The sequence below is a fragment of the Drosophila rhopaloa genome, unplaced genomic scaffold (assembly GCF_018152115.1).
Source record: "Drosophila rhopaloa isolate 14029-0021.01 unplaced genomic scaffold, ASM1815211v1 contig_2, whole genome shotgun sequence".
Taxonomy (NCBI): Eukaryota; Metazoa; Arthropoda; class Insecta; order Diptera; family Drosophilidae; genus Drosophila; species Drosophila rhopaloa.
In genome coordinates, this window is record NW_025335083.1 from 20479733 (window position 1) to 20503994 (window position 24262).

The 24262-nt window shown below is 40.7% G+C and overlaps 6 protein-coding genes and 1 pseudogene across 9 annotated transcripts; 1 reads left to right on the forward strand and 6 right to left on the reverse strand.

Moving 5' to 3' along the window:
* Positions 1-20: 20 nt before the first annotated feature.
* LOC108048554 (transmembrane reductase CYB561D2) lies at positions 21-1883 on the reverse strand. The gene is made up of 3 exons (XM_017129298.2): positions 1275-1883; positions 1020-1212; positions 21-406 (listed from the first exon to the last, which is right to left on the reverse strand). Exons 1-3 carry the CDS (start codon positions 1578-1580, stop codon positions 96-98), a joined length of 810 nt encoding a protein of 269 aa, XP_016984787.1. The 5' UTR covers positions 1581-1883; the 3' UTR covers positions 21-95.
* A 1633-nt stretch (positions 1884-3516) lies between these two features.
* On the reverse strand, positions 3517-4602 carry LOC108048555. The gene has a single exon (XM_017129299.2). It carries the CDS (start codon positions 4319-4321, stop codon positions 3653-3655), a length of 669 nt encoding a protein of 222 aa, XP_016984788.1. The 5' UTR covers positions 4322-4602; the 3' UTR covers positions 3517-3652.
* Positions 4603-5470: 868 nt separating this feature from the next.
* Positions 5471-6801, reverse strand: LOC108048551 (annotated as a pseudogene).
* Positions 6802-6921: 120 nt separating this feature from the next.
* Positions 6922-15425, reverse strand: LOC108048557 (alpha-2-macroglobulin). 2 transcript variants are annotated; one of them, XM_017129303.2, is made up of 8 exons: positions 15251-15425; positions 14067-14136; positions 11505-12230; positions 11017-11443; positions 10614-10954; positions 9946-10499; positions 7300-9446; positions 6922-7232 (listed from the first exon to the last, which is right to left on the reverse strand). In XM_017129303.2, the coding sequence occupies exons 2-8, from the start codon at positions 14087-14089 to the stop codon at positions 6993-6995; spliced, it is 4458 nt and encodes a 1485-aa protein (XP_016984792.2). In that variant the 5' UTR covers positions 14090-14136; positions 15251-15425; the 3' UTR covers positions 6922-6992. The 2 variants fall into 2 exon arrangements, with proteins under 2 accessions (XP_016984792.2, XP_016984791.2); XM_017129302.2 differs by lacking the exon at positions 15251-15425 and having other exon boundaries at positions 14067-14312.
* Positions 15426-17269: 1844 nt separating this feature from the next.
* Positions 17270-19088, forward strand: LOC108048562. Its single transcript, XM_017129311.2, has 3 exons — positions 17270-17557; positions 18091-18313; positions 18379-19088. The coding sequence occupies exons 1-3, from the start codon at positions 17393-17395 to the stop codon at positions 18708-18710; spliced, it is 720 nt and encodes a 239-aa protein (XP_016984800.1). The 5' UTR covers positions 17270-17392; the 3' UTR covers positions 18711-19088.
* On the reverse strand, positions 18996-22048 carry LOC108048561 (protein ref(2)P). 3 transcript variants are annotated; one of them, XM_017129310.2, is made up of 4 exons: positions 21991-22044; positions 21535-21928; positions 19429-20973; positions 18996-19372 (listed from the first exon to the last, which is right to left on the reverse strand). In XM_017129310.2, exons 2-4 carry the CDS (start codon positions 21713-21715, stop codon positions 19227-19229), a joined length of 1872 nt encoding a protein of 623 aa, XP_016984799.2. In that variant the 5' UTR covers positions 21716-21928; positions 21991-22044; the 3' UTR covers positions 18996-19226. The 3 variants fall into 3 exon arrangements, with proteins under 3 accessions (XP_016984799.2, XP_044315968.1, XP_016984798.2); XM_044460033.1 differs by having other exon boundaries at positions 21535-21935; positions 21991-22027; XM_017129309.2 differs by having other exon boundaries at positions 21535-22048.
* A 488-nt stretch (positions 22049-22536) lies between these two features.
* On the reverse strand, positions 22537-23596 carry LOC108048556. The gene is made up of 3 exons (XM_017129301.1): positions 22918-23596; positions 22685-22862; positions 22537-22621 (listed from the first exon to the last, which is right to left on the reverse strand). The coding sequence occupies exons 1-3, from the start codon at positions 23216-23218 to the stop codon at positions 22567-22569; spliced, it is 534 nt and encodes a 177-aa protein (XP_016984790.1). The 5' UTR covers positions 23219-23596; the 3' UTR covers positions 22537-22566.
* Between the last annotated feature and the right edge of the window lie 666 nt (positions 23597-24262).

Below are 24262 nucleotides of genomic sequence, written 5' to 3' on the forward strand. Positions count from 1 at the left end.
AAAGAATGAAACCAAAGAAATTTAAGATATTGACGAAATTTAATTTTAATTTAATTTTCTATTTACATTCATAAGGCTAAGTCTATTTCTTCTACTTAAAACTGATTTGATATATTTTTAAACTTTTGATAGAGCGCCTTCATCGGTCCGTAGCTCGAAAGAACCAGAGATATGAGGGTGAGGCACTTCATCAGGATCTGAAAGTCTGTCTCACTGCGGCTCTTAAAGTATCCCGTCTGGTAGCCGTAATACTGGGTCACCAGTGCGATCACAAAGCAAGCAAATCCGAGGAAATTGTGGAACGTCTTGTTCAGCAATGGTGTAATCAGCTTCTTCACGCGGGCGGAGAAAAGTGCAGCCACGCCGGAGGACATGGCCAGAATGCACAGTATAAAGGCGGTCATCCCTGCGGGCGATTAACACATAGATTACTTAGAGACCGATAAGAGTTTAAATAATGTAAATATTATCAAGGCAATTGATTGTGATTATAGCCACATGTTGGACTTCGAATCACACACAATAAAAAAGTAGCTGTATGACAGTTTAAAATATCAAACAGCGCAGGAAAAAAATCATAATTGGTAACATATTATAAATAAATCACTCCCTGCTCATTTTTTTTTTGTTACAAAAACGATGAAAGCATATCCAGCTTTTTTAACAAAAAAGTTACTAAAACTGAGACGGAATATTTTTAGCAGATTTAACGGCTCAGGCGTATTTTTAAAATAAATGCCCTAAACACAAGGAGTTATTGCTATATAAATCAAGTTAATTATAGATATATGTGATAGTAAATACTATTATGATTTTCTTTTGTTTTGTTTGGGTGATAATTGCCTTATTTTTGTTTCGTCCGAGTGAGGTTTAATTTTAAAATAAAACCGTTTGTAAAAGTTAAGTATTTATTGCTTTTAAAATAAGGCCTTAAAAACTTTTAAAATGTAGTTTTCCACAAGTATTTATACATTTGCGTGCTGCCCAATAATATGCACAATTTGTCTGTGTTTACTTACCCAGCTTCCCATGTGTTGACTGGAGCAAAAACCCCTTCTGAATCATTTTGATAAGGGCTCCAGCTGCCCCACATCCGCCCCCCAGTGTGAGGAGTACCCAATGTATCGTGGTCTTCGTTTGGCGTTTATATCCGTTGGTCAAGACATTTCCACCGTAGTGGACCATAACGCCCTCGGCCATGAAGAACGAGAACTGTGATAAACAAGATCCTGTTTAGTCTCCGATTACTAGGCGATAATCGTATATATATTTACCCCTATGGTGACCAGCCAGGCGTGCAGTCCAGTGCCGGATAATCCAGTGCGCAGGGTCAGATATGATATATAGATGGTGATAAATCCAATGCACATCTGATTCAAAACATTCAGGAAGTACTCCACTCTCTGGAGGCGATTCTGGGCCTCATGGCCGGACAGCGAATTGTGGCTCATTTTTGAATAACGTCGCGGGGATTCGATCGGAATAAATGTGGGACGGCGCTGTGATTCCGTCCGGATCGTGCTGCCGTAGTCGACGGTTGACTGGGTTCTACTAACCACTGGCTGCTGACTCTCGGACATTGTAGTTTCCGTTTTTCACCCGCCGGCTTTTATCAGTACGTTAAAATAATGTTATTTTCGTGTTAACATTCATACAATTGTCGCCTGATAATACTCCTGCCAATGTTCACTGACAAATTAGCACAAATTTTTTATTGACGTAATATTGGGCAAAACCAAGCGGGTGCCTAAACTATGATAGCAATTTAAAATGTTTCAAGTGCGACCGATACGCCCATTGAACTTTGTTAGTCAGACCATCGGCTCGAATGTTTATGAAGCGACTGCCGAAGCCTTTCTTGCAGCGTCATTTACACGATCACCCGTCTAGACCACAGAAAGATTGTTCTTTTTATTCCTATTGATATCGGTTTACGCCACGGGAAGCTATTAAAGTGCTTACCAAACCGCAAATAGACCTTCAATCGCGTGCCTGTTTTTTAAATTTACGATAGCGCGCAATTGTTGGATGCGATAGATTGTTAACTGATTAATTTGCACTTATCAACACTACATTTGCAAGCTTTATCAATGCAACAGTGCTGACAGTATAGCTATTGTAAATTTAATATAAAAAAACAAGCTACACAACTTATTTTGTTGGTAAACAATTATAATTAATCAGGACAGGAAATAATAATATAAAAATATAATAGAATTCACTGGAATAGTAGGGCTTTCAAAATCCGTGTAGCTACATATGTAGGGTGTTTTTCTAACGTAAATAAATATTAACGGGTTTGGCTTGAATATGGTTGTTTTCCAATCTCTGCTGATTTCCACAATTATAATAATTGAAACAATAAGTTGTGTTTGTCTAAGGTCCACATTCACAAAAAACAAAGAAGGAATGCTATACTTTTCTTTCCAATTACTCCCTTTGCGTTGCATAAGTTGCGGGGCTATATTATATTTATCTTTTACTTTGAATGTAACCGTTTAGAAAGAGATCTAAAAATGCCAAAGATAGGCGATGTATGCCGAACACACTCGGAAAATTATTTCACTCGTCTGGGTGAGAACCCTAACTCATTGGCGAAAAGGCTGTTATGGACCCCGAGAAAAAAGAAGATTAAAAAGATGCCACCCACATGACCTCCCATCAAGACACATATGTATTTAAAAGCATAAAGGTATTAAAATCGAAATTAAATATATATCTCGTATAATTTGTTATCCCCTATACTTACAACCTGCTCAAGCCGCCACATAGGTAGCAGTATACCTGTTAAGTTTTGCAATAAATATAAAATTTTGTACTTTTATAAAAAAAATAAGAAAGTAACCGTTAAATTTATACAGGTTTTGTGAATTGAGCGTTTGAGAAAAACAAAAACTCAACCCTCCCATATTTAAAGGTTAAATAAGTTGTTTATTTATAAAATTATGATGCCCTTACTGTTATTATAGCTATACATTTGAACAAGATTATGATGCGCTAACTTTTATAGCTATATGTACATCATTACAAGACTTGCTTGTGATAATTTTCAAATTTTATTTATTAATTTATTTGCTTTAATAAGTCTAGAAAGTTTACGAATTTATAAATTATTATAGTGATTACAATAAATAGTTAATTTCTTCTTAATAAACTAATTGAAATTAGCAAATTAACATTGAAAAACAGGAAGTTTGCCAGTTTGTGTTCACCAGTTTCATTTGTTAAGAGTTTTTAACTGGTTTTTGTAAGGTTTAAACATTCTATTAGCCCATTATATATATTCTTCAGGCCTAGATTTTTTTTAGTTTAAAGATGTCTTTAAAGGTATTTAGTAGGAAATATGTTTAATATATTTTAACGAATAATTATATTACTATTTGGGACTTTTAATTTATCTTAAGCTTACTTATTTGTTCGATTTCAAATTAAAACACGAATTTCAGATAGATAAAATTTCTTAGCATTTATTAAAAGAATTTCTTAAGGTAATAAAATTTTTTTTAATTGTAATATTTTGTCAGTCGATTTATTTGATGTTCTCTTAGCTTAAAATATGAAACAAATCTTTGGTGTAAGTTTTTTATGAAATAAAATTACTTTAAACAATAGATAAATAAATTTTTCATCTTAACTAAATTATGAGTATGTTCTAACTGGCCAAGCTGCCAAATTTCTGGTAGAGAGATTTCATGGCGCCAATGCTGGTGAGGACCATCAGGACCATAGTGACGACCTGCATCAGGATAACGAAGTCCTGCCCTTGGCCTCGGAAAATTCCTGTTTGTGTATATCCATAGAACTGAGCCATCATGGCGATCACGAATGCAGCAAAACTGAGGACCACATGGAAGGTCTTGTTGATCAGCGGCGGGATAGCCCGACTGAAGGATCTGGCCAGAAAGGCGGCCACACCGCTGAGCAACGAGATGAGGCACAGGACGAAGGCGGCAAAACCCAAGCGGGCATGGATTGTAACACTAACTGACCAGTCGTCACGTATTAATTGTATCAAACATCCAGCCACGCCCATGCCGCCGCCTAGGATCTGAAGGACCACGTGAAAGGCAGTCTTGTATTTCCGGGAATAGCGAAGTGTTAGCCAACTGCCATCGTAGAAGCACATCATGCCCTCGGCCATTAGGAAAACAAATCCAAAGGTCACCAGCCAGGCGTGCAGCCGAATTCCCGAGAGGTCCTTGCGCAAACAGGTCCAGCTAACCCAAATGGTCACGAATCCTATGCACAGCTGGTTGATCACATACAGCGTCGATTCAATGTGCTGAAGGACCGACGTCGGTTTGGATTTTTCGTCACTCATTGTCGCACTGTTTTCTTTTTTATTTCACCAAAAATGTAATTGTAATTAAACCAACTACACCTGTGTTATTTTTATTTCACCAAAAATGTAATTGTTATTCAACCAACTACACCTCTATTATTTTTATTTCACCAAAAATGTAATTTAAATCTAACTAACTACTCCTTTATTTCTAAAAATCCTTTGATTTTCATAAGGATGCGTTACGTTTTTAATGTTAAAAATCCTGCAAGAGGGTGTTATTTTCATATAACAACTGCCTGTTAAATATCGAACCGTTGTGCATAAGCTATTACAACGAACTACTGAGGTTTTTATTGCCTTCAGAATGGCTTTGTGCCTTTCACTAGACTGGCAGCCTATTTGTTTGTTGTCGGTTTATCAGCAACATTGGGTACCCCATTTAATGCAGTTAATTTAAAGGATTATACAATGTTATTGAGTGGGCCGTTGCAAGTTCACGTTCGCATTATCGTTGGCCAAACGATCTAATCATTCTTATCGCCATCCACCCATTCATTCAGTCATTGATGTTGAGGCTTTTGAAGCAGAAGTAGGAAGGATTACCATTTGGTAGCGCTTGTATATGCGCTCGCGCTCACGTTGCCTATTCCCCGAAACCGACATGAGCCGGGGGCTAAATTTAGAGGGGTTATTAATATTAATTAGATTCTTGTAGCTCGAGTACTCCTCCACTTCGAGCCACTTACCGAAACATATATAATACACATGTAGTTCCGTTGAATCGCAAGTCACCACCGCCTTATCGGTATGCAAAATCGCACGTAGCAGATAAGGGTTACCGCACCAGACATACTCACACCTCAAAATGCCACATATTATTTTGTGTCATCGTGCCAAGTGTTTGAAATGACAAAAATTGTTTGAATTCAGCTAATCATTTTAAATTAAAGATAAACCCCTAAGTTTTAATGACATAAACTAGCACAATGTTTACAAATATTAACTGGTGACTCGGCAGTTTCTTATCTGCGATCTGACATTGAGCGTGATTAAAGTATATTGGATTTAACTTGAAGGAGTGCTATAAAAAGGTGGGCGATTAGATCAACAGTGCCGAAAATGATTTACGAGGCTTAGCACTAGTTACTGGGACTTCAAGTCAATGAGCTTCGATTCCAATTTGTATTATTCGGTTACCATCCTGTCATTATAATCGTAGATAAAAACGGACTGTTTCAGATTGGTCACCATAAATGGCTTGTATGCCTCGACGGGAATGCATTTGCTTTCATTCCTTTTCAGACTTTCAAAGTAGACGGCCAACACTGATTCTTTATTCTTGCGCTCCACCAACTGCGATAAATATTGGTGCATTAATTAAGTAAATGGTGCAAGGATTTAGAAGTACTTATAAAAAAAACAATAAATACTTTTTTTTATTTTGTTAAATAAGCCAGATTGTTGAATGGATCGCGTAAATGGAGATTGGATTTCTTGGCCTTGTCCTTCTCCAGGAAGTTCATGCACACTCTTAGCTCCATTTTAGATGACAACGTCCTGGATTTGACTATTACAATTTGAATTTGGTTCCTTCTCGAATGATGTGTCAGTTTTCCTTTCGAAATCCGGTAACCTGGTTACCTGGGTAAAGACCATAACTTTCCAGATTTTCGAAAAATGGCTATGCAGAAAAGTTCCCTAAAACCTGCACTTCTAAGACCATAACTTTACTTACAGACATGCGATTTTTAAGTGGGATACTTATAAATGATTGTGGTTTGACTCTCTTAAAATCTGTCTTTAAATGTCTTGTCTTGTATTTTTGGGTCGATTTTTTGTCCATTAATCCAATGCGCGATTTTTAGAGCTCGAGCGTATTTGAAAGTCAATGCCGAAAAGACAGCTTGTTTAAGATACTTGATTTTTAAAGTTTTCCCTTAAAGTATACTACACATTAAATAATATACTTACTATAGTTGTTTTAAAAATCAAGGTGTTTATTTTTTTGTGGGATGTTTTATTATTTTGAGATAAAAACAGAAAAGTACATTGCCATCTTGGTTTTTAGTAGGCAAATTACAGTGACGTTATTTATTACCTGAAAGTGAACCATCATGAGCTTAATTCCACACCAGAATGGATATGGTTTCCAACTTGGGAGCCTTGCATATATAACTTAGCATAGCGTTTATATGATTGGAGCATGGACGATCGTTCAAAACGTAATGTTGCCCTAGTGAGTATTCCAGGTTGATGCAGTGCTCTATTCCACCAGCGTTGTCGGGTTCATTAAGACCCCACCGATCTGAAATTAAGGGCTGAGCATTGGTGAACCAATAGTGTTTGCCGGTATTTGCCAGGTCATTGCCAGATGTCCAGTAATGCGAGCTGTATCCATTGCTTTTTAAATACTGAGCAACAGCATCAAATTCTTCGTTGGTTTCGAGGGTCACCAATTCGGATCCCAACTTGCGGCAGTTCTCATAGCCAGCGTATCAATTCACCGTTTCCACTCTTGTTTCTCTTGAATTTGAATATGGTTTTGATTTCTTCCAGGGAATACTACGAAGACAGACTTTCAGAAGGGTCCCAATAATATAGGTCCCTTTTAAAAAAACAGCAATGCAATAAATGTATACATTATAATCACAATATTTTATTTGATGTTAGGACAGAAGGTATTGTAGTTCGTTTTGGTTTGATTAGTTTAGCACTTGCTCTTGCACTCGTCACCTTCGCAAATGTCGCAGAGCTTCGAGTCGATGGAGTAGTACTCGGTGGCCTTCTTGTTCGTGTCATAGTAATCGTAGAGGATCACAGAGGATGGCTTCTGGTTGGCCACGGCATGGGTCCTGTAGGCCTCGATGGGAATGCATTTGTTTTCGTTCTTGGCCAGATTCTCGAAGTAGACAACCACCACTGAGTCACCGTTCTTGGTCTCCACCAACTACAAAAGGGTAAAAAAAGTGAGTGTTATTTTTGTAAAACTAATAGCTAAGAGGCCTCTAACTCACCCGCACTCGAGCAATATCTCGGATGTTCTTGAAGCTATCCTCATCGGCGGTGTAGCCGGAGGGCAGGGCCACCTCCAGAATGGCCATGTTGGATTCCTTGGCCTCGCCCTCCTCCACGAAGTCCACGCAAACGCCCAATTCCAGTTTCGCTGGCGAAGTCTCAGGCAAGACGGTGGTCTGGACCTTGAAACTCTGTTTCGGCACCTTCTCCACCACATTGTACTGGTAGCTGATCTGGACGAGAGCCGCGCCAGTGCCCTTGGCCTCGAACTCCAGAGACTTGGTGCCCTGCGGGAACTCGACCGTCTGGAGCAGCAGATCGTTCTCCTCCGATGTGGTCAGCTTCTCGGTCTTCTCACGCTTGCCCTTGTTGGAGACGGTCACCTCCCACTTGGCTGCCTCGTAGCCAGACTTCTCGGCGAACTTGATCAGGGCGGTGAGCCCGACCACTGTGTCCTGGCTGGAGGCGAATCCTCCGAAGCTATTCCGCTGGGCCACCAGCCAGCGCACCGTGTTCAGCACAGTGTCGGCCGTCTCGTCTTCCGACTCCAGAAGTGAAAGCAGGGCATAGGAGGTGATCTCCACATCCTGACTCCACACCCAACACCACCAGCGTCTGCAGTTCCCGGAGGTACGCAGCTTGTCCAGATCCTCGGTCCACCAGGTGCGATCCTCCTCCTGCTTGGCCAGGGATTTAAGGGCGGCCACCTGTTTGGCAGCTCCTGGCGCCTTGGCCTTTTGCAGGGCATAGATGGCGATGGATTTGGGCAACAGCTCCAGGGATTCCTCCGTGTTGGCGCTCAGGTAGGACACTGCCTTGTCGATGGCCTCCTGCTTGGGCTTCTCCTCCTCCAGCAGAGCCAACAGGGAGCTGGCGGTGAGGGTGAGCAGGGATCGCTGCGAGCCGTAGAAGTATTCACCGGTTTCCGTAAAGCTGCCATTTTCCGCCTGGCGAGTCAGCAGGAATTCATAGCCCTTGGCCAAGAGCTGCTCATCCAGATCAACGATGTCCTTGATCTTGCTGAACGAACGCAGGACATAGGCGGTCAGCCAGGTGGAGCCATTGCGCTCCGGGTCCTCCTCCCTCCACTTGTAGGGTCCAAAGGAACTGAAGCTGCCGTCGTCGTGGCGATAGTGCAACATATTCTGATAGCCCTCCTGCAGATTCCGCTTGATGCGAGTGTCCAGGGCTGGAGTCAACTTCTTGATGCTCTTCAGGTAATCCCGGACCAGATAGTTGGGCACCAGCTTGGACATGGTCTGCTCCCCGCAACCGCTGGGCAATCGCAGGAGATTCTCCAGGTTCTTGACCACTGGTCCCAGGAGATCACCCACCAGTCCGAATTCCACGCGCTCCGAATCGGGAACCACCTCCTCCGGCACCTCCAGCTGGAAGGTGTTCTTGAACTCGCCCGTATCCTTGAGATTGATGAAGAATGCCCGGTTCTGGTACTGAGTGGTACCCTCTGGAATTACCTTCAGTGCCTTGTGCACAGCATCGCCGGCCAGCGGTGAGATGGCCGTGAATTTGAGTAGAATATTGCCAATGACCTTTGGTCGGATTAGGAAAGAGGCGCCCGCAGCTTCGTTGGCACCCACTCGGATCTTCTGCGAACGCTTTTGGTCACCAATAACCTCGTTGGAGGCATCCACAAAGTCGTACTCGGCATCCTCGTTGTCCAGGGTCAGTTCCACGTCCAGTTGCTTGGGCAGATAGTTAAAGACCAGGGCCGGCACATTGATCACCTCTCCGCGTTTCACCGAGAAGGGCAGTCGGACGGAGACGAAGAACGGCTGGAAAGTCTTGACGTTCACCTTCTCGTCCGTGACACCCAATCCCTTGACCGGATGCAGCGAGAAGCCGGTGACCACCCAGTTGGTAATCGTATCGGGTATGGTCTTCACCCACTTGAAGACCTCCTCCTCCGTGCTCTCAATGTCGGCGAAAATCCAGGTCTCCGCAAAGTTCTTTCGCACTACAGGGGCTGCTGCAGATGCTCCTTCGGCAGCGAATCCCACGGCTTGTGGAGCAGCTCCCATCATTGCGGTGGTTGTGTGGAATGCCGCGGAATCGTGTGCCACTGCCGTTTTCCTCATGGCGAAGTTTCCTCCACCAACTCCAGCAACTCCAGCAGATCCGAAGGCTTCTGAAATGGTTTTAAAGAGGTATATTTGAGTAAGTCTTTTCGAGACAATGTAATCTAAGCGCCATTAAGAAGAAATAACAAAATTTATTCAATATAATTTTTTGTAAAGAAGATTTGATAATTGATATTCATTAAAATTTGTATCTACTCGGATACTTCAAAAACTGAAAATTAAAGACTTAAAATAATATAAACGAAATGGGACTTAACCAATTCGTGTAGTATTACTTGCCTAATTTTATAAGAATGAAAAATGTGATACCTTATAGACCATTTAAAAAAAAAACCATTTAATAGAAAAAAAGTACATCCTAGCACGAAAGGGATCGGTTTACGATGGACAATAAATAAATGCTTTTTTTATAACTACCCTAAATTTAAACTTTTTTTAAGTTCTACAGTTGATATGGAAGTTGACTTTGGCTTAAAAATATGTAATACATTTTTACAATCATATTTTGAATCATATTATTATATTAAAAAGTTGTAATTCACTTACGTAAATGGGAGATTGGAGCAGTGCGATTGTAGAAGAAATAGGCATTGGTCATCGTGACGACTCCGGAACGTTCTCCGGGGAAGTAGGAGTAGCCACCCTGCCAGGGAGTGGAGGTTTCATAGCCATTCAGACGCCAGTTGAACGAGTCCTTGTTCAAGTCGTTGTTGTTGCCCAGCAGGAGCACACTCTGATCGACGGCCAGCAGGCCAACGAAGGACTTTGGCGGCGTCTTGATCTCCAGCTCGACATCGGCACCAGGCTTCACCTCCTCGGGGGCCTTGATCTCGATCTTGTTCTGCAGCTCCACCTCCACGCTAAAGGTTTCCTCGGCATATCGGAACTCGCCAGTCTCATCCACGTAGTAGAAGTACACACGGCCATTGGGAGAAGTAAGGAAGGTGGGCTTAATGGTGACATTGACGGTTTTCTTGGGCTCTTCCAGCTCGACTCGCTTCGTTTCCAGAATGTTTCCACGTCCCACGATGTTGTACACAAAGTATTTGAGCGGACGGCTGGAGTTGAGGGTCACCTGATACTCCTGGCCGATCTTGAGGCTGTAATAAATGTTGAGTTATATTCATTGGTCTTAGTAGTGGAGGATTTCACGGTATTCATTTATTTAAATATTTTATTTTTTTTTGTTATGCCCATTGATTGCTCTTACTAACCTCCAGGTGTCCTTGGGCCTGTGCACTTCGGCCCTGAACCACTCCTTTTCCTCCTCCTCAGGATCGGGATTTTCAATCTTCTTTGGCTCCCTATAGGGATAGGTGGTGTAGAGTTCGCGCTTCTCGTCGACAAACTCCAGCTCAATGCTATAGAAGCGGGTGAAGTTGGCCATGTCCGGCAGATCGGGTAGAGTCACCTTGAAAGGCGCCACGCTGGACTCATTCAAATGGCTCTCGAACACGATAGTCTTCTTCTCAATCTTGGGCAGTGGTTGCTCCTCATGTACCTGTCCATAGCCATAGAAACCGTAATTGCGTCGGATTCCCTCAGTGAACTTGGCCTTTGTTTGGAATATATATATGTTAGTTAGCATATCCAGGACTTCCAAGATCGTGTACCCACCTTCACCACGGATTTGGTGTCCGTGACCAGTGAACCATCGACGAATGTTATTTTGAAGTCTATTTCGTGCTCCTTGTCGGGCTTGAAGGAGAAGCATGTGGAGTAGTCCGTGCAGGACATCTCGTAGCGATAGGGATACAGTTGGACACCAGCCGTCTCGTTCAGCTTCACGCCGGTGAAATCCTCCTCGACGGTGGCCGTGATCGTGGCATAGGAAGAGGAGGTCTTGTGCGGCAGATAGCTGGCGAACTCCTTGAGATCCAAGGTCAGCTTGGCCTTGCCACCGACCATGTCGGCGGTGCCAATCACGGAGTGGCCGGGGAAGTCGTTGCGCACGGTCTTGCCATCGACATTCTCCCACACGCTCGTCTCATCCAAGTGGACATTGACCAGAACCTTGCCGTTCACGGGCTTGCCGTAAGTGTAGCTAAGGGGATTTTTTGAATATTACGATCATTAGGAAAATGCTGATTAAGGGGTATACTTACTTGGCCTTCAGCACAACGTTTAGTTCGCCATCTCGCACTGAAACCTGCTTGGTGGCCTCCATTTTGACCGAGTACTTGGGCAGCACGTACTTCTCCACCTCGAAGTTGACCCGTTCATCCGACCGACGCCAGAAGGGATAAGGTCTGTAATGACGTCCGAACATACCGCCCTCCGTATTTGACTGCTGCCCACCATTCTGGACCTGCAGGGACCAGGAGCCCAAGGTGGCGAATTCGGAGAGCTCGAATTTTCCAGTGTACACGCCACCAGTGGTCTTGATGTGCTTCTCCTGCTTGATGCGATTCCGCTTGGAGTCCTCGAACCACACCACCACCTCATCCTCGGCCGTATCCGGCAACAGGTTCTCGTTGAGGAAGAGCACACGGTAGTTGATCGTATCGCCGGGCTTGTACTTGCCCTTGTCGGTCTGGATTTTGATGTACGGCTTGAAGTTCTCATAGTTCAGCTTGGTGGAGTTCTTGAACTCCAGCCCCTTGATGCCCTCGGCCGTGAGATTATAGTCACCCGACTCCAGGGGAGGCAGTTTGAAGGTGATCTGCTTGAACTCATCGGACTTGGCCAGCTCCACGGTCTGGGTCTCGTTGTAGGAGGGTCCGGTGATGCCCACCTTCAGGGTGACCGGCTCCTTGGTCTGGTGCACAGCCACGGCCACATTGTATTCGCGATGAGAGTGGATGGTTCCGGGACCCACAATGGTGTATTTACTGGAATCGAATTAGTCAAACAATGTTAGCACCACAGAAAATTTTACATTATAGAAATTATCTTAAATACATTCTTTTTCTTCTAAGTCTCTTACATATTAGGTTAAGATCGAATAATTAATATTTTATTACTATAGTACATTGAAATTTCCACTTTAAAATATTTCTATTCTTGATCTCAATTTTGTAATTATCAAAATATAACATTCACTTTATAGTTAAACTTAATATTAATAGATCGTGTTATTTAGGTTTGATGTCAAGGCCAATTGATAGGACATGGCACTTATAAGATTGTTTTTGGTTTCAAAATATTTCTATTCTTGATCTCTATTCCGTAATTATCAAAATTGAAACTGTTATTGACAAACTCAAACTTGAATATTAATAAATCATGTTAATTAGGTTTAATCTCTAAGCGAATTGAAACGACATGGAACTCTTAAGATTGGTTGTGCAATCGCCTTTAACCTCATCTTTATCAATGTTCTCGGCACTCAAAAATGCTTTTTAGGCTAATGTGTTTTGGTTTTTTTTTTGTTCTGTGACAATATGTACATAAATACATAAATTTCTATACATATGTATTTATACATGCATTCATAATAGCCCTGGAGATAACGGTAAAGATTTCAGGAACCTGATCTGCTTCAAAAAAAAATTTGAAACCGGCTCAGAGTTGATATAATCCAAGTTTATTACGATCAGCCATTTTTCTCGCACTTACAGTCCTCGATCACGTACACCAATGTTGTTAACTTTGATCATCACTTATTTTTTGTATAGCTTACTTTGTTTCCTACATTTCGCACAGTAAAATTATTACACACCTTCACTGGGATTATTCTAACTTTTTGAAATTCTTAATTGCCTTCAATATTCCACCTCTACATTCGATTATAATTACTGATAATTAACATTGTAAAAAGAACAGATACGCGATCGTGTCATAAATTAATGATGTATTCATCAACAGAACCATTAAGCCAAACAAAATATGTGACGTGTTCACTTGTTTAATTATAAAATATAATAATTCTTATGTATAAAGGCTTATTGTGATATTCAATTAGCACCACAAGTTGAAGTGAACAAGAAATTCCATTTAGAGATGTGATAAAGAACACGTAATTGATTTCCATACAATTCATTAAAACACTTAGCTACCTTTTGGACCTAGCAAAACGAAAATTAATAATTTTTTTTGGTTTCTAACAAATAAATAGTTATTTGGTTTTATTTATAATAAAATTAATGGGCTACAAAGATTAGAAAACTTTCCTCTATTACCCCAAAGGCAATCAAGATGGAACAAACAAGTATACTAATAAATGAGTAAACGTATAAAAAAGGGAATAAATTCAAAACACAATATAATTACCTTGAAGCTCATTTCAAAACGACCCTATCAGCTTATATGCATACTTAATTAATTAAACAGACACCAACATCAATACAGTTGCTGGTAAAATAATAGTAGTAATTGCTATAAAATATTTTAAGTAATTATGTGGTGAGAGTTATAATAACCAAATTTAAATAATTCTTATTTTTAAATAAGTTTAATTTCAACCAATATTATCTTAATCGATGCCTTTTTCCTAACTTCATTAAGAACTCAACCGAATACCAATATTATTTTGATCAATAGCTATACTTTTAATTTTTCCACACCCTATTAATACTATAAATAATGTGTTTTTGTGAGAACTAGACCTATCTTGCTTGGATTAGACTTAGGATTTTGCCTTCCTCAAACCTTAAATTACTAATATTCTGGACTTGGGTGTGTGTTTCGGCCAATCAGATAACATAGTATATTGGGAATTGACTTACCCCTCGGCCTTTACCGGTTCCATCGTCTGCAGCAGGGCCAAAATCGCACAAACCGTGACAGCAAAAGCGTCTGCGCGACGCATTTTGTTTGCGTTGGTGGTCAAAGGAGGGCAGGACGGGAAAAGTACAAATGAAATAAAATAAAATTAGTTCTCTGGTTGCGATGGTTGCGGAAATTATGGCAAGCGCGGCTACAACCGATGGGGCTCAGAGTCGAGCTGGGACTGGTTCGGCTTGATGCCCCACGGATTTGTTATAGCATCGAGACTCCACAATCCAAAGCCGGCCAGACGAAGCCGAGTTCGACTGAGTCGTTCGAGTCGTAAAAAAACTGATAAAAAATAATAAGTAAATAATACTGGGAGTGAGTGGGGCTATTTACTCGCTTATGTGAGCACTGAAATCGATGACGAGTTGGGCAAACAAAACCAAAACAATAACACAGACCACAAAAAAAGCCGGCAATCGCTACTTGAATATCAATATTGGTATGTATTCAGTTCGGCCAGCACTCCCAAAATATATCATTTATATTGGATTATAGATTATTGATGACATGGCACACAAAAATATTTGTTTTTCTATTACATTTTTTTTTCTAAAAGTGGCAAATGACTTGTCTTGAAATTATTAATTATCAGTACACTGTGTTATAGGAACAAAGAATAAAAAAGGAAGTATAAATAATTGATTACCTGTGTAAGCCAAACAAGGAAATAGCTTAAGAATGTTTGACAAGTTTTAATTGTAATATTTTAAAGAGTTTGGGGCTAAAGAAGAAATTCTGAACTGAATTTATATAATTTTTAAAGTAATCAAGTGCAAAGTAATTTTTATAAACACAATTAATAAATATAATTTGACAAGGATAGAGTAATTAATTATTTCATCATATCTAGAAATGGAGATATACAGTGAAAAATGAAATGCTTATATAGAACAACAGAAAATAGGTACTGCCCCTGACTTATCTGATTTAGAATGAATGGCATTTCAGGCATTTGTCACAGAACTATGGTCATGCAATTGTAAAATATAACGGCTTTTGTATATATTATCTCTGGTTTTTTTTTTCAATATTTAACACTTTAATAGTCACTAATAACTGTCGCTTCGTGCTTGTCACAATAATTTATTTAATTTAATTTATTTTGATTTTTTGAATATTTTAATGATTTACGTACATGAGCTGAGGTAATCTGAAAAACCCAAATTATTTTTTGTAGAAGCACAGAAAGTGTTCTCGCGTAAAATCCCAATATATGTTATTGAATATATTGTTTACGTTTTTTTTTGGGTGTCAATAAGGGGTTGGGTTATATTTTCGTGGACTTGTTGATTAGCAGTGCCAACAGAACTGGCGTTTCCATCGGAATACATCGCCCGACTGGCTGGTCGTTATATATATCAAAACTCTCTGGCTCTTTATCTGAGTCAGCTGTTGTTGCTGTGGCACATTACGCTATATGTGGCTCTCTCGACTTGCCCAAGAATGACGTCACTTGCCAGTATTTCACAGGGAACTGAAAATTAAATGGGTACATAACGTCGAAATGACTAATGCTAGAGAGATACTGGCGTATATAAAAGAGATTCGCTAAGCTAAATCCAGTTTGGCTTGGTGATTCCCCTTTTGCTCTCTCTTGGGCGGTGCGTTCCCCATTAATACCCTATAATCTGAACAGGGGAAAGATCTTGGAAGATAAGTTTTTCATTGTGAAATAATACAACAAAATTATTATGTATCTTTATTTGCTAAATTATGCCATGCATTTCTTAACAAGGAGGACACACACAAGTCCAAAACGTTTTACAGTTTTCTTGTTCCATTTACATTTATTAGAACAATATTGTTACACATAACAAAGCTTTACTAAGTGTGTAAAAAAATATTTGAAGCATTTATAAATCGTTAACTATTTTCAAAAGATTTTTACAAATAACAGGCTTCAAAGTAAACATATTCGTCTGCATAAAAACACAATATTGAATTTTAAATTTAAAAATTACTCATACGTCTCGGGTGCCAGTTCAAATATTTTGAAATGAAAAAATCAAATAAAATATTTATATATGTCTATGGCCAGAATTCTTGGAACTGAAGTCACTTTCTTTCAAGTGGTCGTATGTACATACATGTATTGCGATTAAGTCCAACCACTATCAGAATTACGGGTAATCACTGTTATAAATATAATAATACCTAATCAATCACAAGTTCCTCAGAATTGTATCTACTTGTACTATTTTCTATAAAGACACTTGATTATATAGAGTAAAACTTCCATAACTTAAACTTTACTATATTCTTATCTTGAATGTTGTTTGTGATCGATCTCAAAATTTTCCAAAAAATTACTCATACGACCCGGATGCCATTTTTTTTAGCTTGTCAACCTATTGATCTTAATAATCACGAGATTGTTGAATTTATTGGAATACAAAAACATTATACATTCAAATGGTACAAAATCTTTGTAGAACAGTGTTGTTATTGGATTTCCCCGTACACACATTTCTCGCTCCCTATCTATTTCTCTTTCCTACGCTTTTAGCAGTTTATTCATCGGACATTTGGTTTTGTTGTTAATTTCACAACATCGATCATCATAGCTAACATTTTTGGATGGACCTTAACAAACGCAGTAATACAACAATCCTCATTCGGAAAAAATGAAATATCATGTTAAAACAACTATGTATATTTATAGAAGGAAATCATAAGGGTTCTGTAATCATTTATAAAGTTTTCTATTTTTCACTGAATTAATTTGACAGATTTAAAAACTTTTCTTATTTTAATATAATTAAAATAAGTGTCCTTTCCTTTCCTTTGTTTAAGACATTTCAACTACCATGACTCTTTTTTTGGGAATCACTCATGGTGGAGAGTATGATTAATTCCGGACACATGGCAGGGCCAATTAAACAAACTGGTTTTAGAATGCTCCAAAAATAACAATAATCGCCGGAGAGCAATGCCAATCAATACCACCTGTGGCTGCTGCCGCCTTTCCCGCCCCAAGGTAAAAACACGTGAACGGGGCAATCCGCTGAGTCAACTTTTGCCAACGCCGCGCTCCACTGCCTTTCAAAGTACGATTTTGTGATTTTTTCGGATTTCGCTGGCGGTATTTTCCGGGGAGAGAGAATAGCGAGCTTTAGGTGGCTTTTTTCCAGCTGTTCCATGGCGTCAGGTCGTCAAAAGCGTTCTAACACTCGCATCGAGCGGTCGCGATCATATTTTGAGTGCCAACACGCTTATCGGTTTTACGTGCACATCTCACGTAGCAGATAAGGAATATCTTCATAAAATTCACAACATAATGACAAGTGCCGAATTACAAGGCTCCTATGGAGGGTTCTACTTTGGTTTCTGCACTCTGATCTCGCACGTTCTTCTGGCGGGGATCACCGCAGCCATTGTTTACAAGTGTCTGGTGCTCAAGTTGGTACACACCGCCGGACATGCCTTCTACTGCACAATCGCCGTGAGTACTCTAATTTATATCTGAATTCAGATATTTTTGCAGAAATTTTTATATTCATAAGAACCATATGAAAAATGGAATGTTTGAGGTCATAGTTTCTCACAGAAGTTGATTTACTCTTACAGTTTTATAATTTTATTCAGAAGTTTGCCGCGCAATAAGGGAATCAACCATAAAGTTGATATATTCTCTATCAGCACTATCAGGCGATGTCCGTCTGTCTGTTTCTATGTTAAGTAGTCTCTCTTGTATAACTTTCTGACTGAATATCTTTGTTCATTGTGAGCTTTATGTAAATAGTTTTAGATTTGTTTTGGTCCAACCACTCTCTCGTAGAAATGATCATTCTTAGCTTCATTCAGGATTCAAATACATCCTGAACAATTATAAGACATACATTTTAAAGTGTTAGACAGATTCTAGCCATAAGATAAGGTTTATAACAATTTATGTAAGTAATCTTCCTTTTATATATTATTATTATTATATTATTTATCTAATAATCTAATATTTTTGTCCCATCTCCCCCTTAGTTTGTCTTCTTCATGGGCGAAGCGCTGCTGGTGCGAAACAGCACATATTTGGAGTCCTGGATGGGTCCTCTTAATCTGAACCGCCTACATGCTGGCCTGGGTCTGTTGGCTTTCCTGGTTGGAGTCGGAGGCATCGGCATCAAGACGTGGCAGAAGATGGAGCGCAAACGGGAAGATCCCAATGCCACCGTGCGGCACTTCAAAACCAACCACGGCTTCTATGGTGGGTTTGTCGATTTGTTTCCCGAAATATAATGATAATTTATTCCTCTATCTGTTTCACCTCAGGTATTGTCGGCTGTGCTCTTTTGCTTGGTAGCGTTCTCAGTGGTCTTCCGCTGTATTTCATCAGCGGGGGCTTCACCTTGAAATTGCTCCATCGATTCTTTGGGTTGGCTGGATTCCTAGCCCTAATGGTCTCGCAAATGTTCGGCTACAACACAGGATTCGGCAGGCGTCAATGGAAGCCGCATCATCAGAAGCTATTTAAGTTTTTCACATTTATCGCTACAGTAACGACTGCCAATTACGAATTCAGGAGATTTGCACGAGATATCGCTGGATTGACGACAAATTATTTATTCGGATCGGAAGCAGCAGAGGCAAGAGAAGATCTTTGAGGCTATGGCAATGATCGAGTGATATTACTCTGGAACACCAATACTTTATGAAACATTTAATTCCGCAACAACGTATTGTAGATTTAACAATTATTAATAGTTTATGCGGAAATAATATGAATTTAAATTTTCATTGTGAATTTTGTTCTTATGAATTTCGCAACTGATTTGCCCAGTATGAAAATTTTGTTATCTAGTTTGTGATGGCTTTAGTTGTCAATGTCTACTATAATTGACCTTATCAATGCAATGTGAGAAAGAACCATTAGGTCTTAAGAACATGAATCATTTTCACTTTGTGCCTTTATTGTAATTTCACATACATATGATAACATTCTGTTGATTATTAAAACATAAAATACATATATTTTCACTTTTTTTTGGCAACGATATTATTCAATCACCACAGAAAAACCTAAAGCTACAAATTAAGTTGATAAAATGAATTTCCTTTCTCATTGGGTCCTATAAATATTGAAGATACATAACAGATATATGGGTTTTGAATATGCTTATTTAGTTGCGGTTCTGCGAGACATGCATAATGTCTAGAGCGGCTGGAATATTGCCCTGGACTGATTCCAGGAGCTGGGTGAGCCAGGCGCCCTCGTTGCTGAATCCCATAGCCATCATGGCATGGATCGAGGAATTAATGCGTTCATCTAAAAATGGAAAAACAATTAATAGGAAGCTCTGAAAGATTCGTCTGCAAACTTACCAGTGTGGTAAACGGGAACGCTGCGCTTTTCCTCGGGAGCTGCTGGAGAGGTGCCGACGCTACTGGTGGACACCGAAGAGGTCGAGGTTGCTGTACTGACCGTATCCACCTGAGCGGTCTGGGTGTTGACCGTAGCCTGCTCCACGCGAGCCTCCTCATTTATGTGCTGGCGCAGGAGTTCGCCCAGCTGACCAAAGTCACGCACCGGCTGCTGAGGAGCAGCTGTGGGATTGGTCGAGTCCAGATTGATCAGGTTGGTGTTGTTCGCGGAGTAAGCGTTGTCGATAACCTGCCAGTCCTGGTCCAAGCTGTCCGAACGGCGTCTCTCCTCCTCGTTGTTGGTAGCCGAAACTGGTGCAGCTTCAGTTGGTTTGGTAATCAATGGCTCCGTCTCTAGCGGAGCGTCAGAAATAGATCCAGAAATTGAGGGAGTTGCTGAGGGGTTAGCAGATGGGGCATTCGATTGATTAGCCGAAGGAACCTCGGAGGGAGCAGCGGAAGGAACCGCTGAGGGAGCAGCGGAAGGAACCGCTGAGGGAGCAGATGACTGGCTGGTCGAAGAAGCCGCCGACTGGCCGCTGGATTGAGCCTTTTCCTCTGGTTTCTTTGCCTCAGTACTAGGGGTCATTGAAGGACCAAAAATTCCCGAATCCCCCGACTCAGTGGGATCGATCATCTTGGCGAACAATTCGCTGAAATTATTCAGGATCTCGATGCCAGCGCGCATGTATTCTGGTGGCACGATCTGGGAAATGTTCTCCAGATTGATTACTGGAGTAGTGGGCTCCGAGGAGCGTGGAGCAGTTACTGGATCCTCGGTGGGAGGAACAGTTGGTGCGATGTTAATCTTCTTCGGCTCAGTTGGCTTGGCCTCAGTCTCGGCTGCCTTTTGAGCGGTTGCAGTGGGCTCAGCTTGGGGAGCACTTGGTGCTGGTTCTGCCGCCTTGGGCTTCTGGGGTTCTGACGTTGCAGTGCCTGCTGTCTCGTTAAGCGGCAAGTTGGTCATCATCTCCACAAACTGGGACAAGACACCGCCATGGCGACGGGCGTGACGACGCTCGCGGCGACTATCCCTGGAGGATTCGGCAGCCGGAGCGGTCTGGGTCGCCTCCTGGAACGGGCAGTGACCCCTGGAGCGACGGCTACAGCGGCGACCCCATGGATTCGGGCCGGTAAGCCAGGCATCCACCGTTGTGGGTCCATTGTTGGTCGGCATGCGCACCATCATGTGCTCTGGATGCTTGTGGGCCGCCTCGCATTTCTGACAAAGATCATAGTTGTTGCACTGAATGCACTTGTAACGGAAGCCAACGATTGGGGCCAAGCCGCAGCCATCGCACTCAACAGAGTCGTGGATAGTGAAATTGCTCGGATCGTCCACGGATGGAGCGCCAGCGTTGGCCGACGAATCCTGCTGCTGGGAGGCCTTCGGCTCCTCAACGGTCACCAATGGAGCCACCTGCACATGCATATTGGCTTCGCACTTCGCCATGAAAATCTCGTAGTCATTTTGGTTCACAATTTCGATTTCATCGTGATCCGTATCTGAAAATTTGGAAGGAATAAAGAAAACAAAACATTCATGAGTCATAATAGGTTATCACAGGTTATTTTTTAAGGTGAATCACGAAGAGAACTAGCTAGACAATTTAGCTATAGTTCCGGATTTATAGGCATTACCAATCTAATTTGTTTTGTACTAGAAAATGGTTATATAAAAAATACTTTTTAATCATTATGTTTTAAAGTTTTTTTTTATTGAAAATTTCGTCCTTAAAATAGGAATATTTTATCTATTGGTTTTATTTTGAAAAGGGTAGAATTTTGTAAAGATTTGTTTTTTATTGTAACTTTTCACTTTTGTGACTGTTGTATACAAATGTGAACACATTTTACAACATTGTTAAGCATGAAAGCCAATAATAAGTCTTATACATAGAGAAATTGGTAGTTTGAAGATTTTCCAAACAAGCTAGATTTCATAGCCAAAAGGTCTGCACCGCTCTGTCGAATGCAATTACATATGTATAAGACGAAAGGACAATATTTAAGACTTGTCTACTTGGAACATTAATTTGTTCCCACACTTTTGTTTATAAAACTCACCGATCCAGAAGGTCCTAAATTCGCATCTGGGGAGCTGACGTTCCTGAAAAAGATACAGCTCGATTTCGCGACGCAGTATGGTGTAATTCTGGGAGGGCATACGCAAGTATGCATTTATTTTCTTCTGAGGGCCAGCGACTGCGGCACCCTGATAGGTGATTTTCAACAATTTCTCCGGCATTTTCGCAATGTTCACTTTAGTTTCGTTGAATTTTATTGATTATGTAGTTTGTGCTGACGCGTTTTATTTCTCGTTTGACTTGTTGCAGTGAATTTATGTGACAGATTAGAATAATTTTTGGAGCTCGTGGACTACTGCGTCGTATTTGTTCGGGCGTTCGATTGTGTATACAACTGCAGCTGAGGCGGCGGCAGGTTTTTATACTATTGCGAACTAGTCACTGGAAGGTTCTTGAAACGTCTAGGCTATAAAATTATTGCAAATCACCGTCCTACCTGCAATCCCGTAATGGCTGATCTGTCTCAAAAATTGTGTAGTAATGCCAAAGCTGGTCTTTGACAAAGAATAATAATATTTTGGTTATCGATTAGTGTGAATATTTTTATGCCACTGGAATAGTAATCGTAAGGTGGAAAGTCACCACTTTTGGTATTTTATATTTTAATCATACTTTTCTTCAGCAACTGCACATTGCACACTTTTTGAATTTGTATACAGGTTGTTGCTTTGGAAAACCGTTATATGAGTAAAACAAATAAAAGAGAATTTCTTCGAATAGTATAATAAGACCATAACTCCAACAAATATGTCAGTTTTTTCTTTAAAAAAAACTTTTAAAAACTTGTCAAAAATAATTGAATTTTGTTAACAGGTATTTCATTCGATAAACGTCTTTTGAAGTGAGCAATTTTATTGAACGGTGATTTTGAATACTTAATTCCATGAGAAAAATACCAAAACAGTGTACCCTTTACAATATCTCCAACAGATATTTAAATATGAAGAAGGATTTTATTTTGAATATGTCATCTATAAACATACAACTAACTGCATTTTCTAAATATACAATTTTATGCCTTTGAGCTTTTCAGCATCTTTAGCAACTGGAGCAGTTGAGATGGAGTCCTGAAAAAGGATGGAAATAATGACAATTGATAGCCAACAAGTACATTGTTCTATGCAACTAACCGGCTTGAGTTCTGAGAAGCTATAATTTGATGTTGTCTACTTTCCAAATCATTTTTGATCTGCTCTGGAATTTTAGTAACGTTCTCGGGGGCTCCAGATTCCGTTTCTGTACCTGAATCCTTTTCGTACATTTGAATTGTATCCGGTTCTGGAGTAGATTGTCGCAACATCATTTCACCTGAGGAGGAGGACACTTTATATCGGAATTTTGCATACCCCTTTTCAGTACTCACTCAAGTAGTATTCAGCCATTGAATACAGCCAGTTGGAACCCATTTGAGGGGCCATGCCTATGACGACCCCATCCACCTTGAGTTGAAAGTTTTCGGCGCCCTTCTGCCTCTGATCGTAGAGAATGTCCTCCCGCTGGAAACCATTTTCGGAGTAATCATCATACAAGACCTCCAGCAGGTCGCTGACCACGTTCCTCGAATTCCCCGGCCTAATCTTTCCACCAACGGGTTGGGCCAGCAGTTTGCCAAATGCCAGCATGAGCAGGGCAAAGACGAACAGCCGGTTGGTGAACTTGCACATTTTTCCCAAGCGAAAAACGACAGGACCGATGTGCTCCAAAGACGTTTGGTGAATGATTTTAGGTTCTTAGCCGCACTGAAGGCGAGCCCACCTCTGGACAAGAAGACCAAGAAAACCCGATTTCTGGACACGGTTCAATGGCCGCCGATCCAAGCCCAAAGACTTCCGCATTGCCAGGGAGCTGTGGGAATCATCTTATACTCAGTGCATTTTTAATGCTTCCTCGCAGCCATATAAGAAAGCATTTCCATTCGAGAGGAGCTATCTGCAGAGATCTGTGGTTGATGTTCTCCGATTCCACATTTCTATTTATGTGTAAGATTGTTCGCTAAACTAAAGGATTCCTTCTTAAAGGTTATCTATTGGCTTTTAGGTCTTACATTTAAAAAATATATGTATTAGAAGAGCCTACTTGAACAAGTTTTTAATAACCAAATTTCGTTTCAGTGGAAGATTATCGAGACAACAATCTTCAAATAAAATACTTTTTGTTCCAACTTCTAAAATATTTTCTTATTAATAACTTACGTATGTAAGTTTTCCTACTTCAAAGTAAAAATAGAAATAAATATTTTTTGTTAAAAGATGAGCCTCCCATCATTGACTTCAAGAAATGACGCCGGTGAGCATGATTCCAAAAAATGTTAACCCAATAACCTCGATTCGAGCTAAGCCCAAAAGAAATAGGAAATCTTCATGACTATACTAATTGCCCCGCTTGCAATATATGTGCGTCCGAAATCTGTTGACTCTTCCAGTTATCTAGTCTGGGTGCAGTTCTGGGCGCAGGTTCAATGACTTGACCACAGGAAGAGGCTGGCAGTCGCCTTTGGGTGCGCCCACCTGCAAACTGGTTTTGGCCTAGAAAACTTGAGCATTGCAAATTATGGAGCAGCTGGCCTTTGTCTCTGGATAGTAATTGCCGTTTTCTGGCCCCTGGCTGTCAAGAGTTTAGCCTCATCCTTCAGCGCATCGTTATTATCATAGTCGAACCGTTAGATCCAGTGCCCACTTCCGCTATTGTTTTAAGGTAAACCTCTAAAT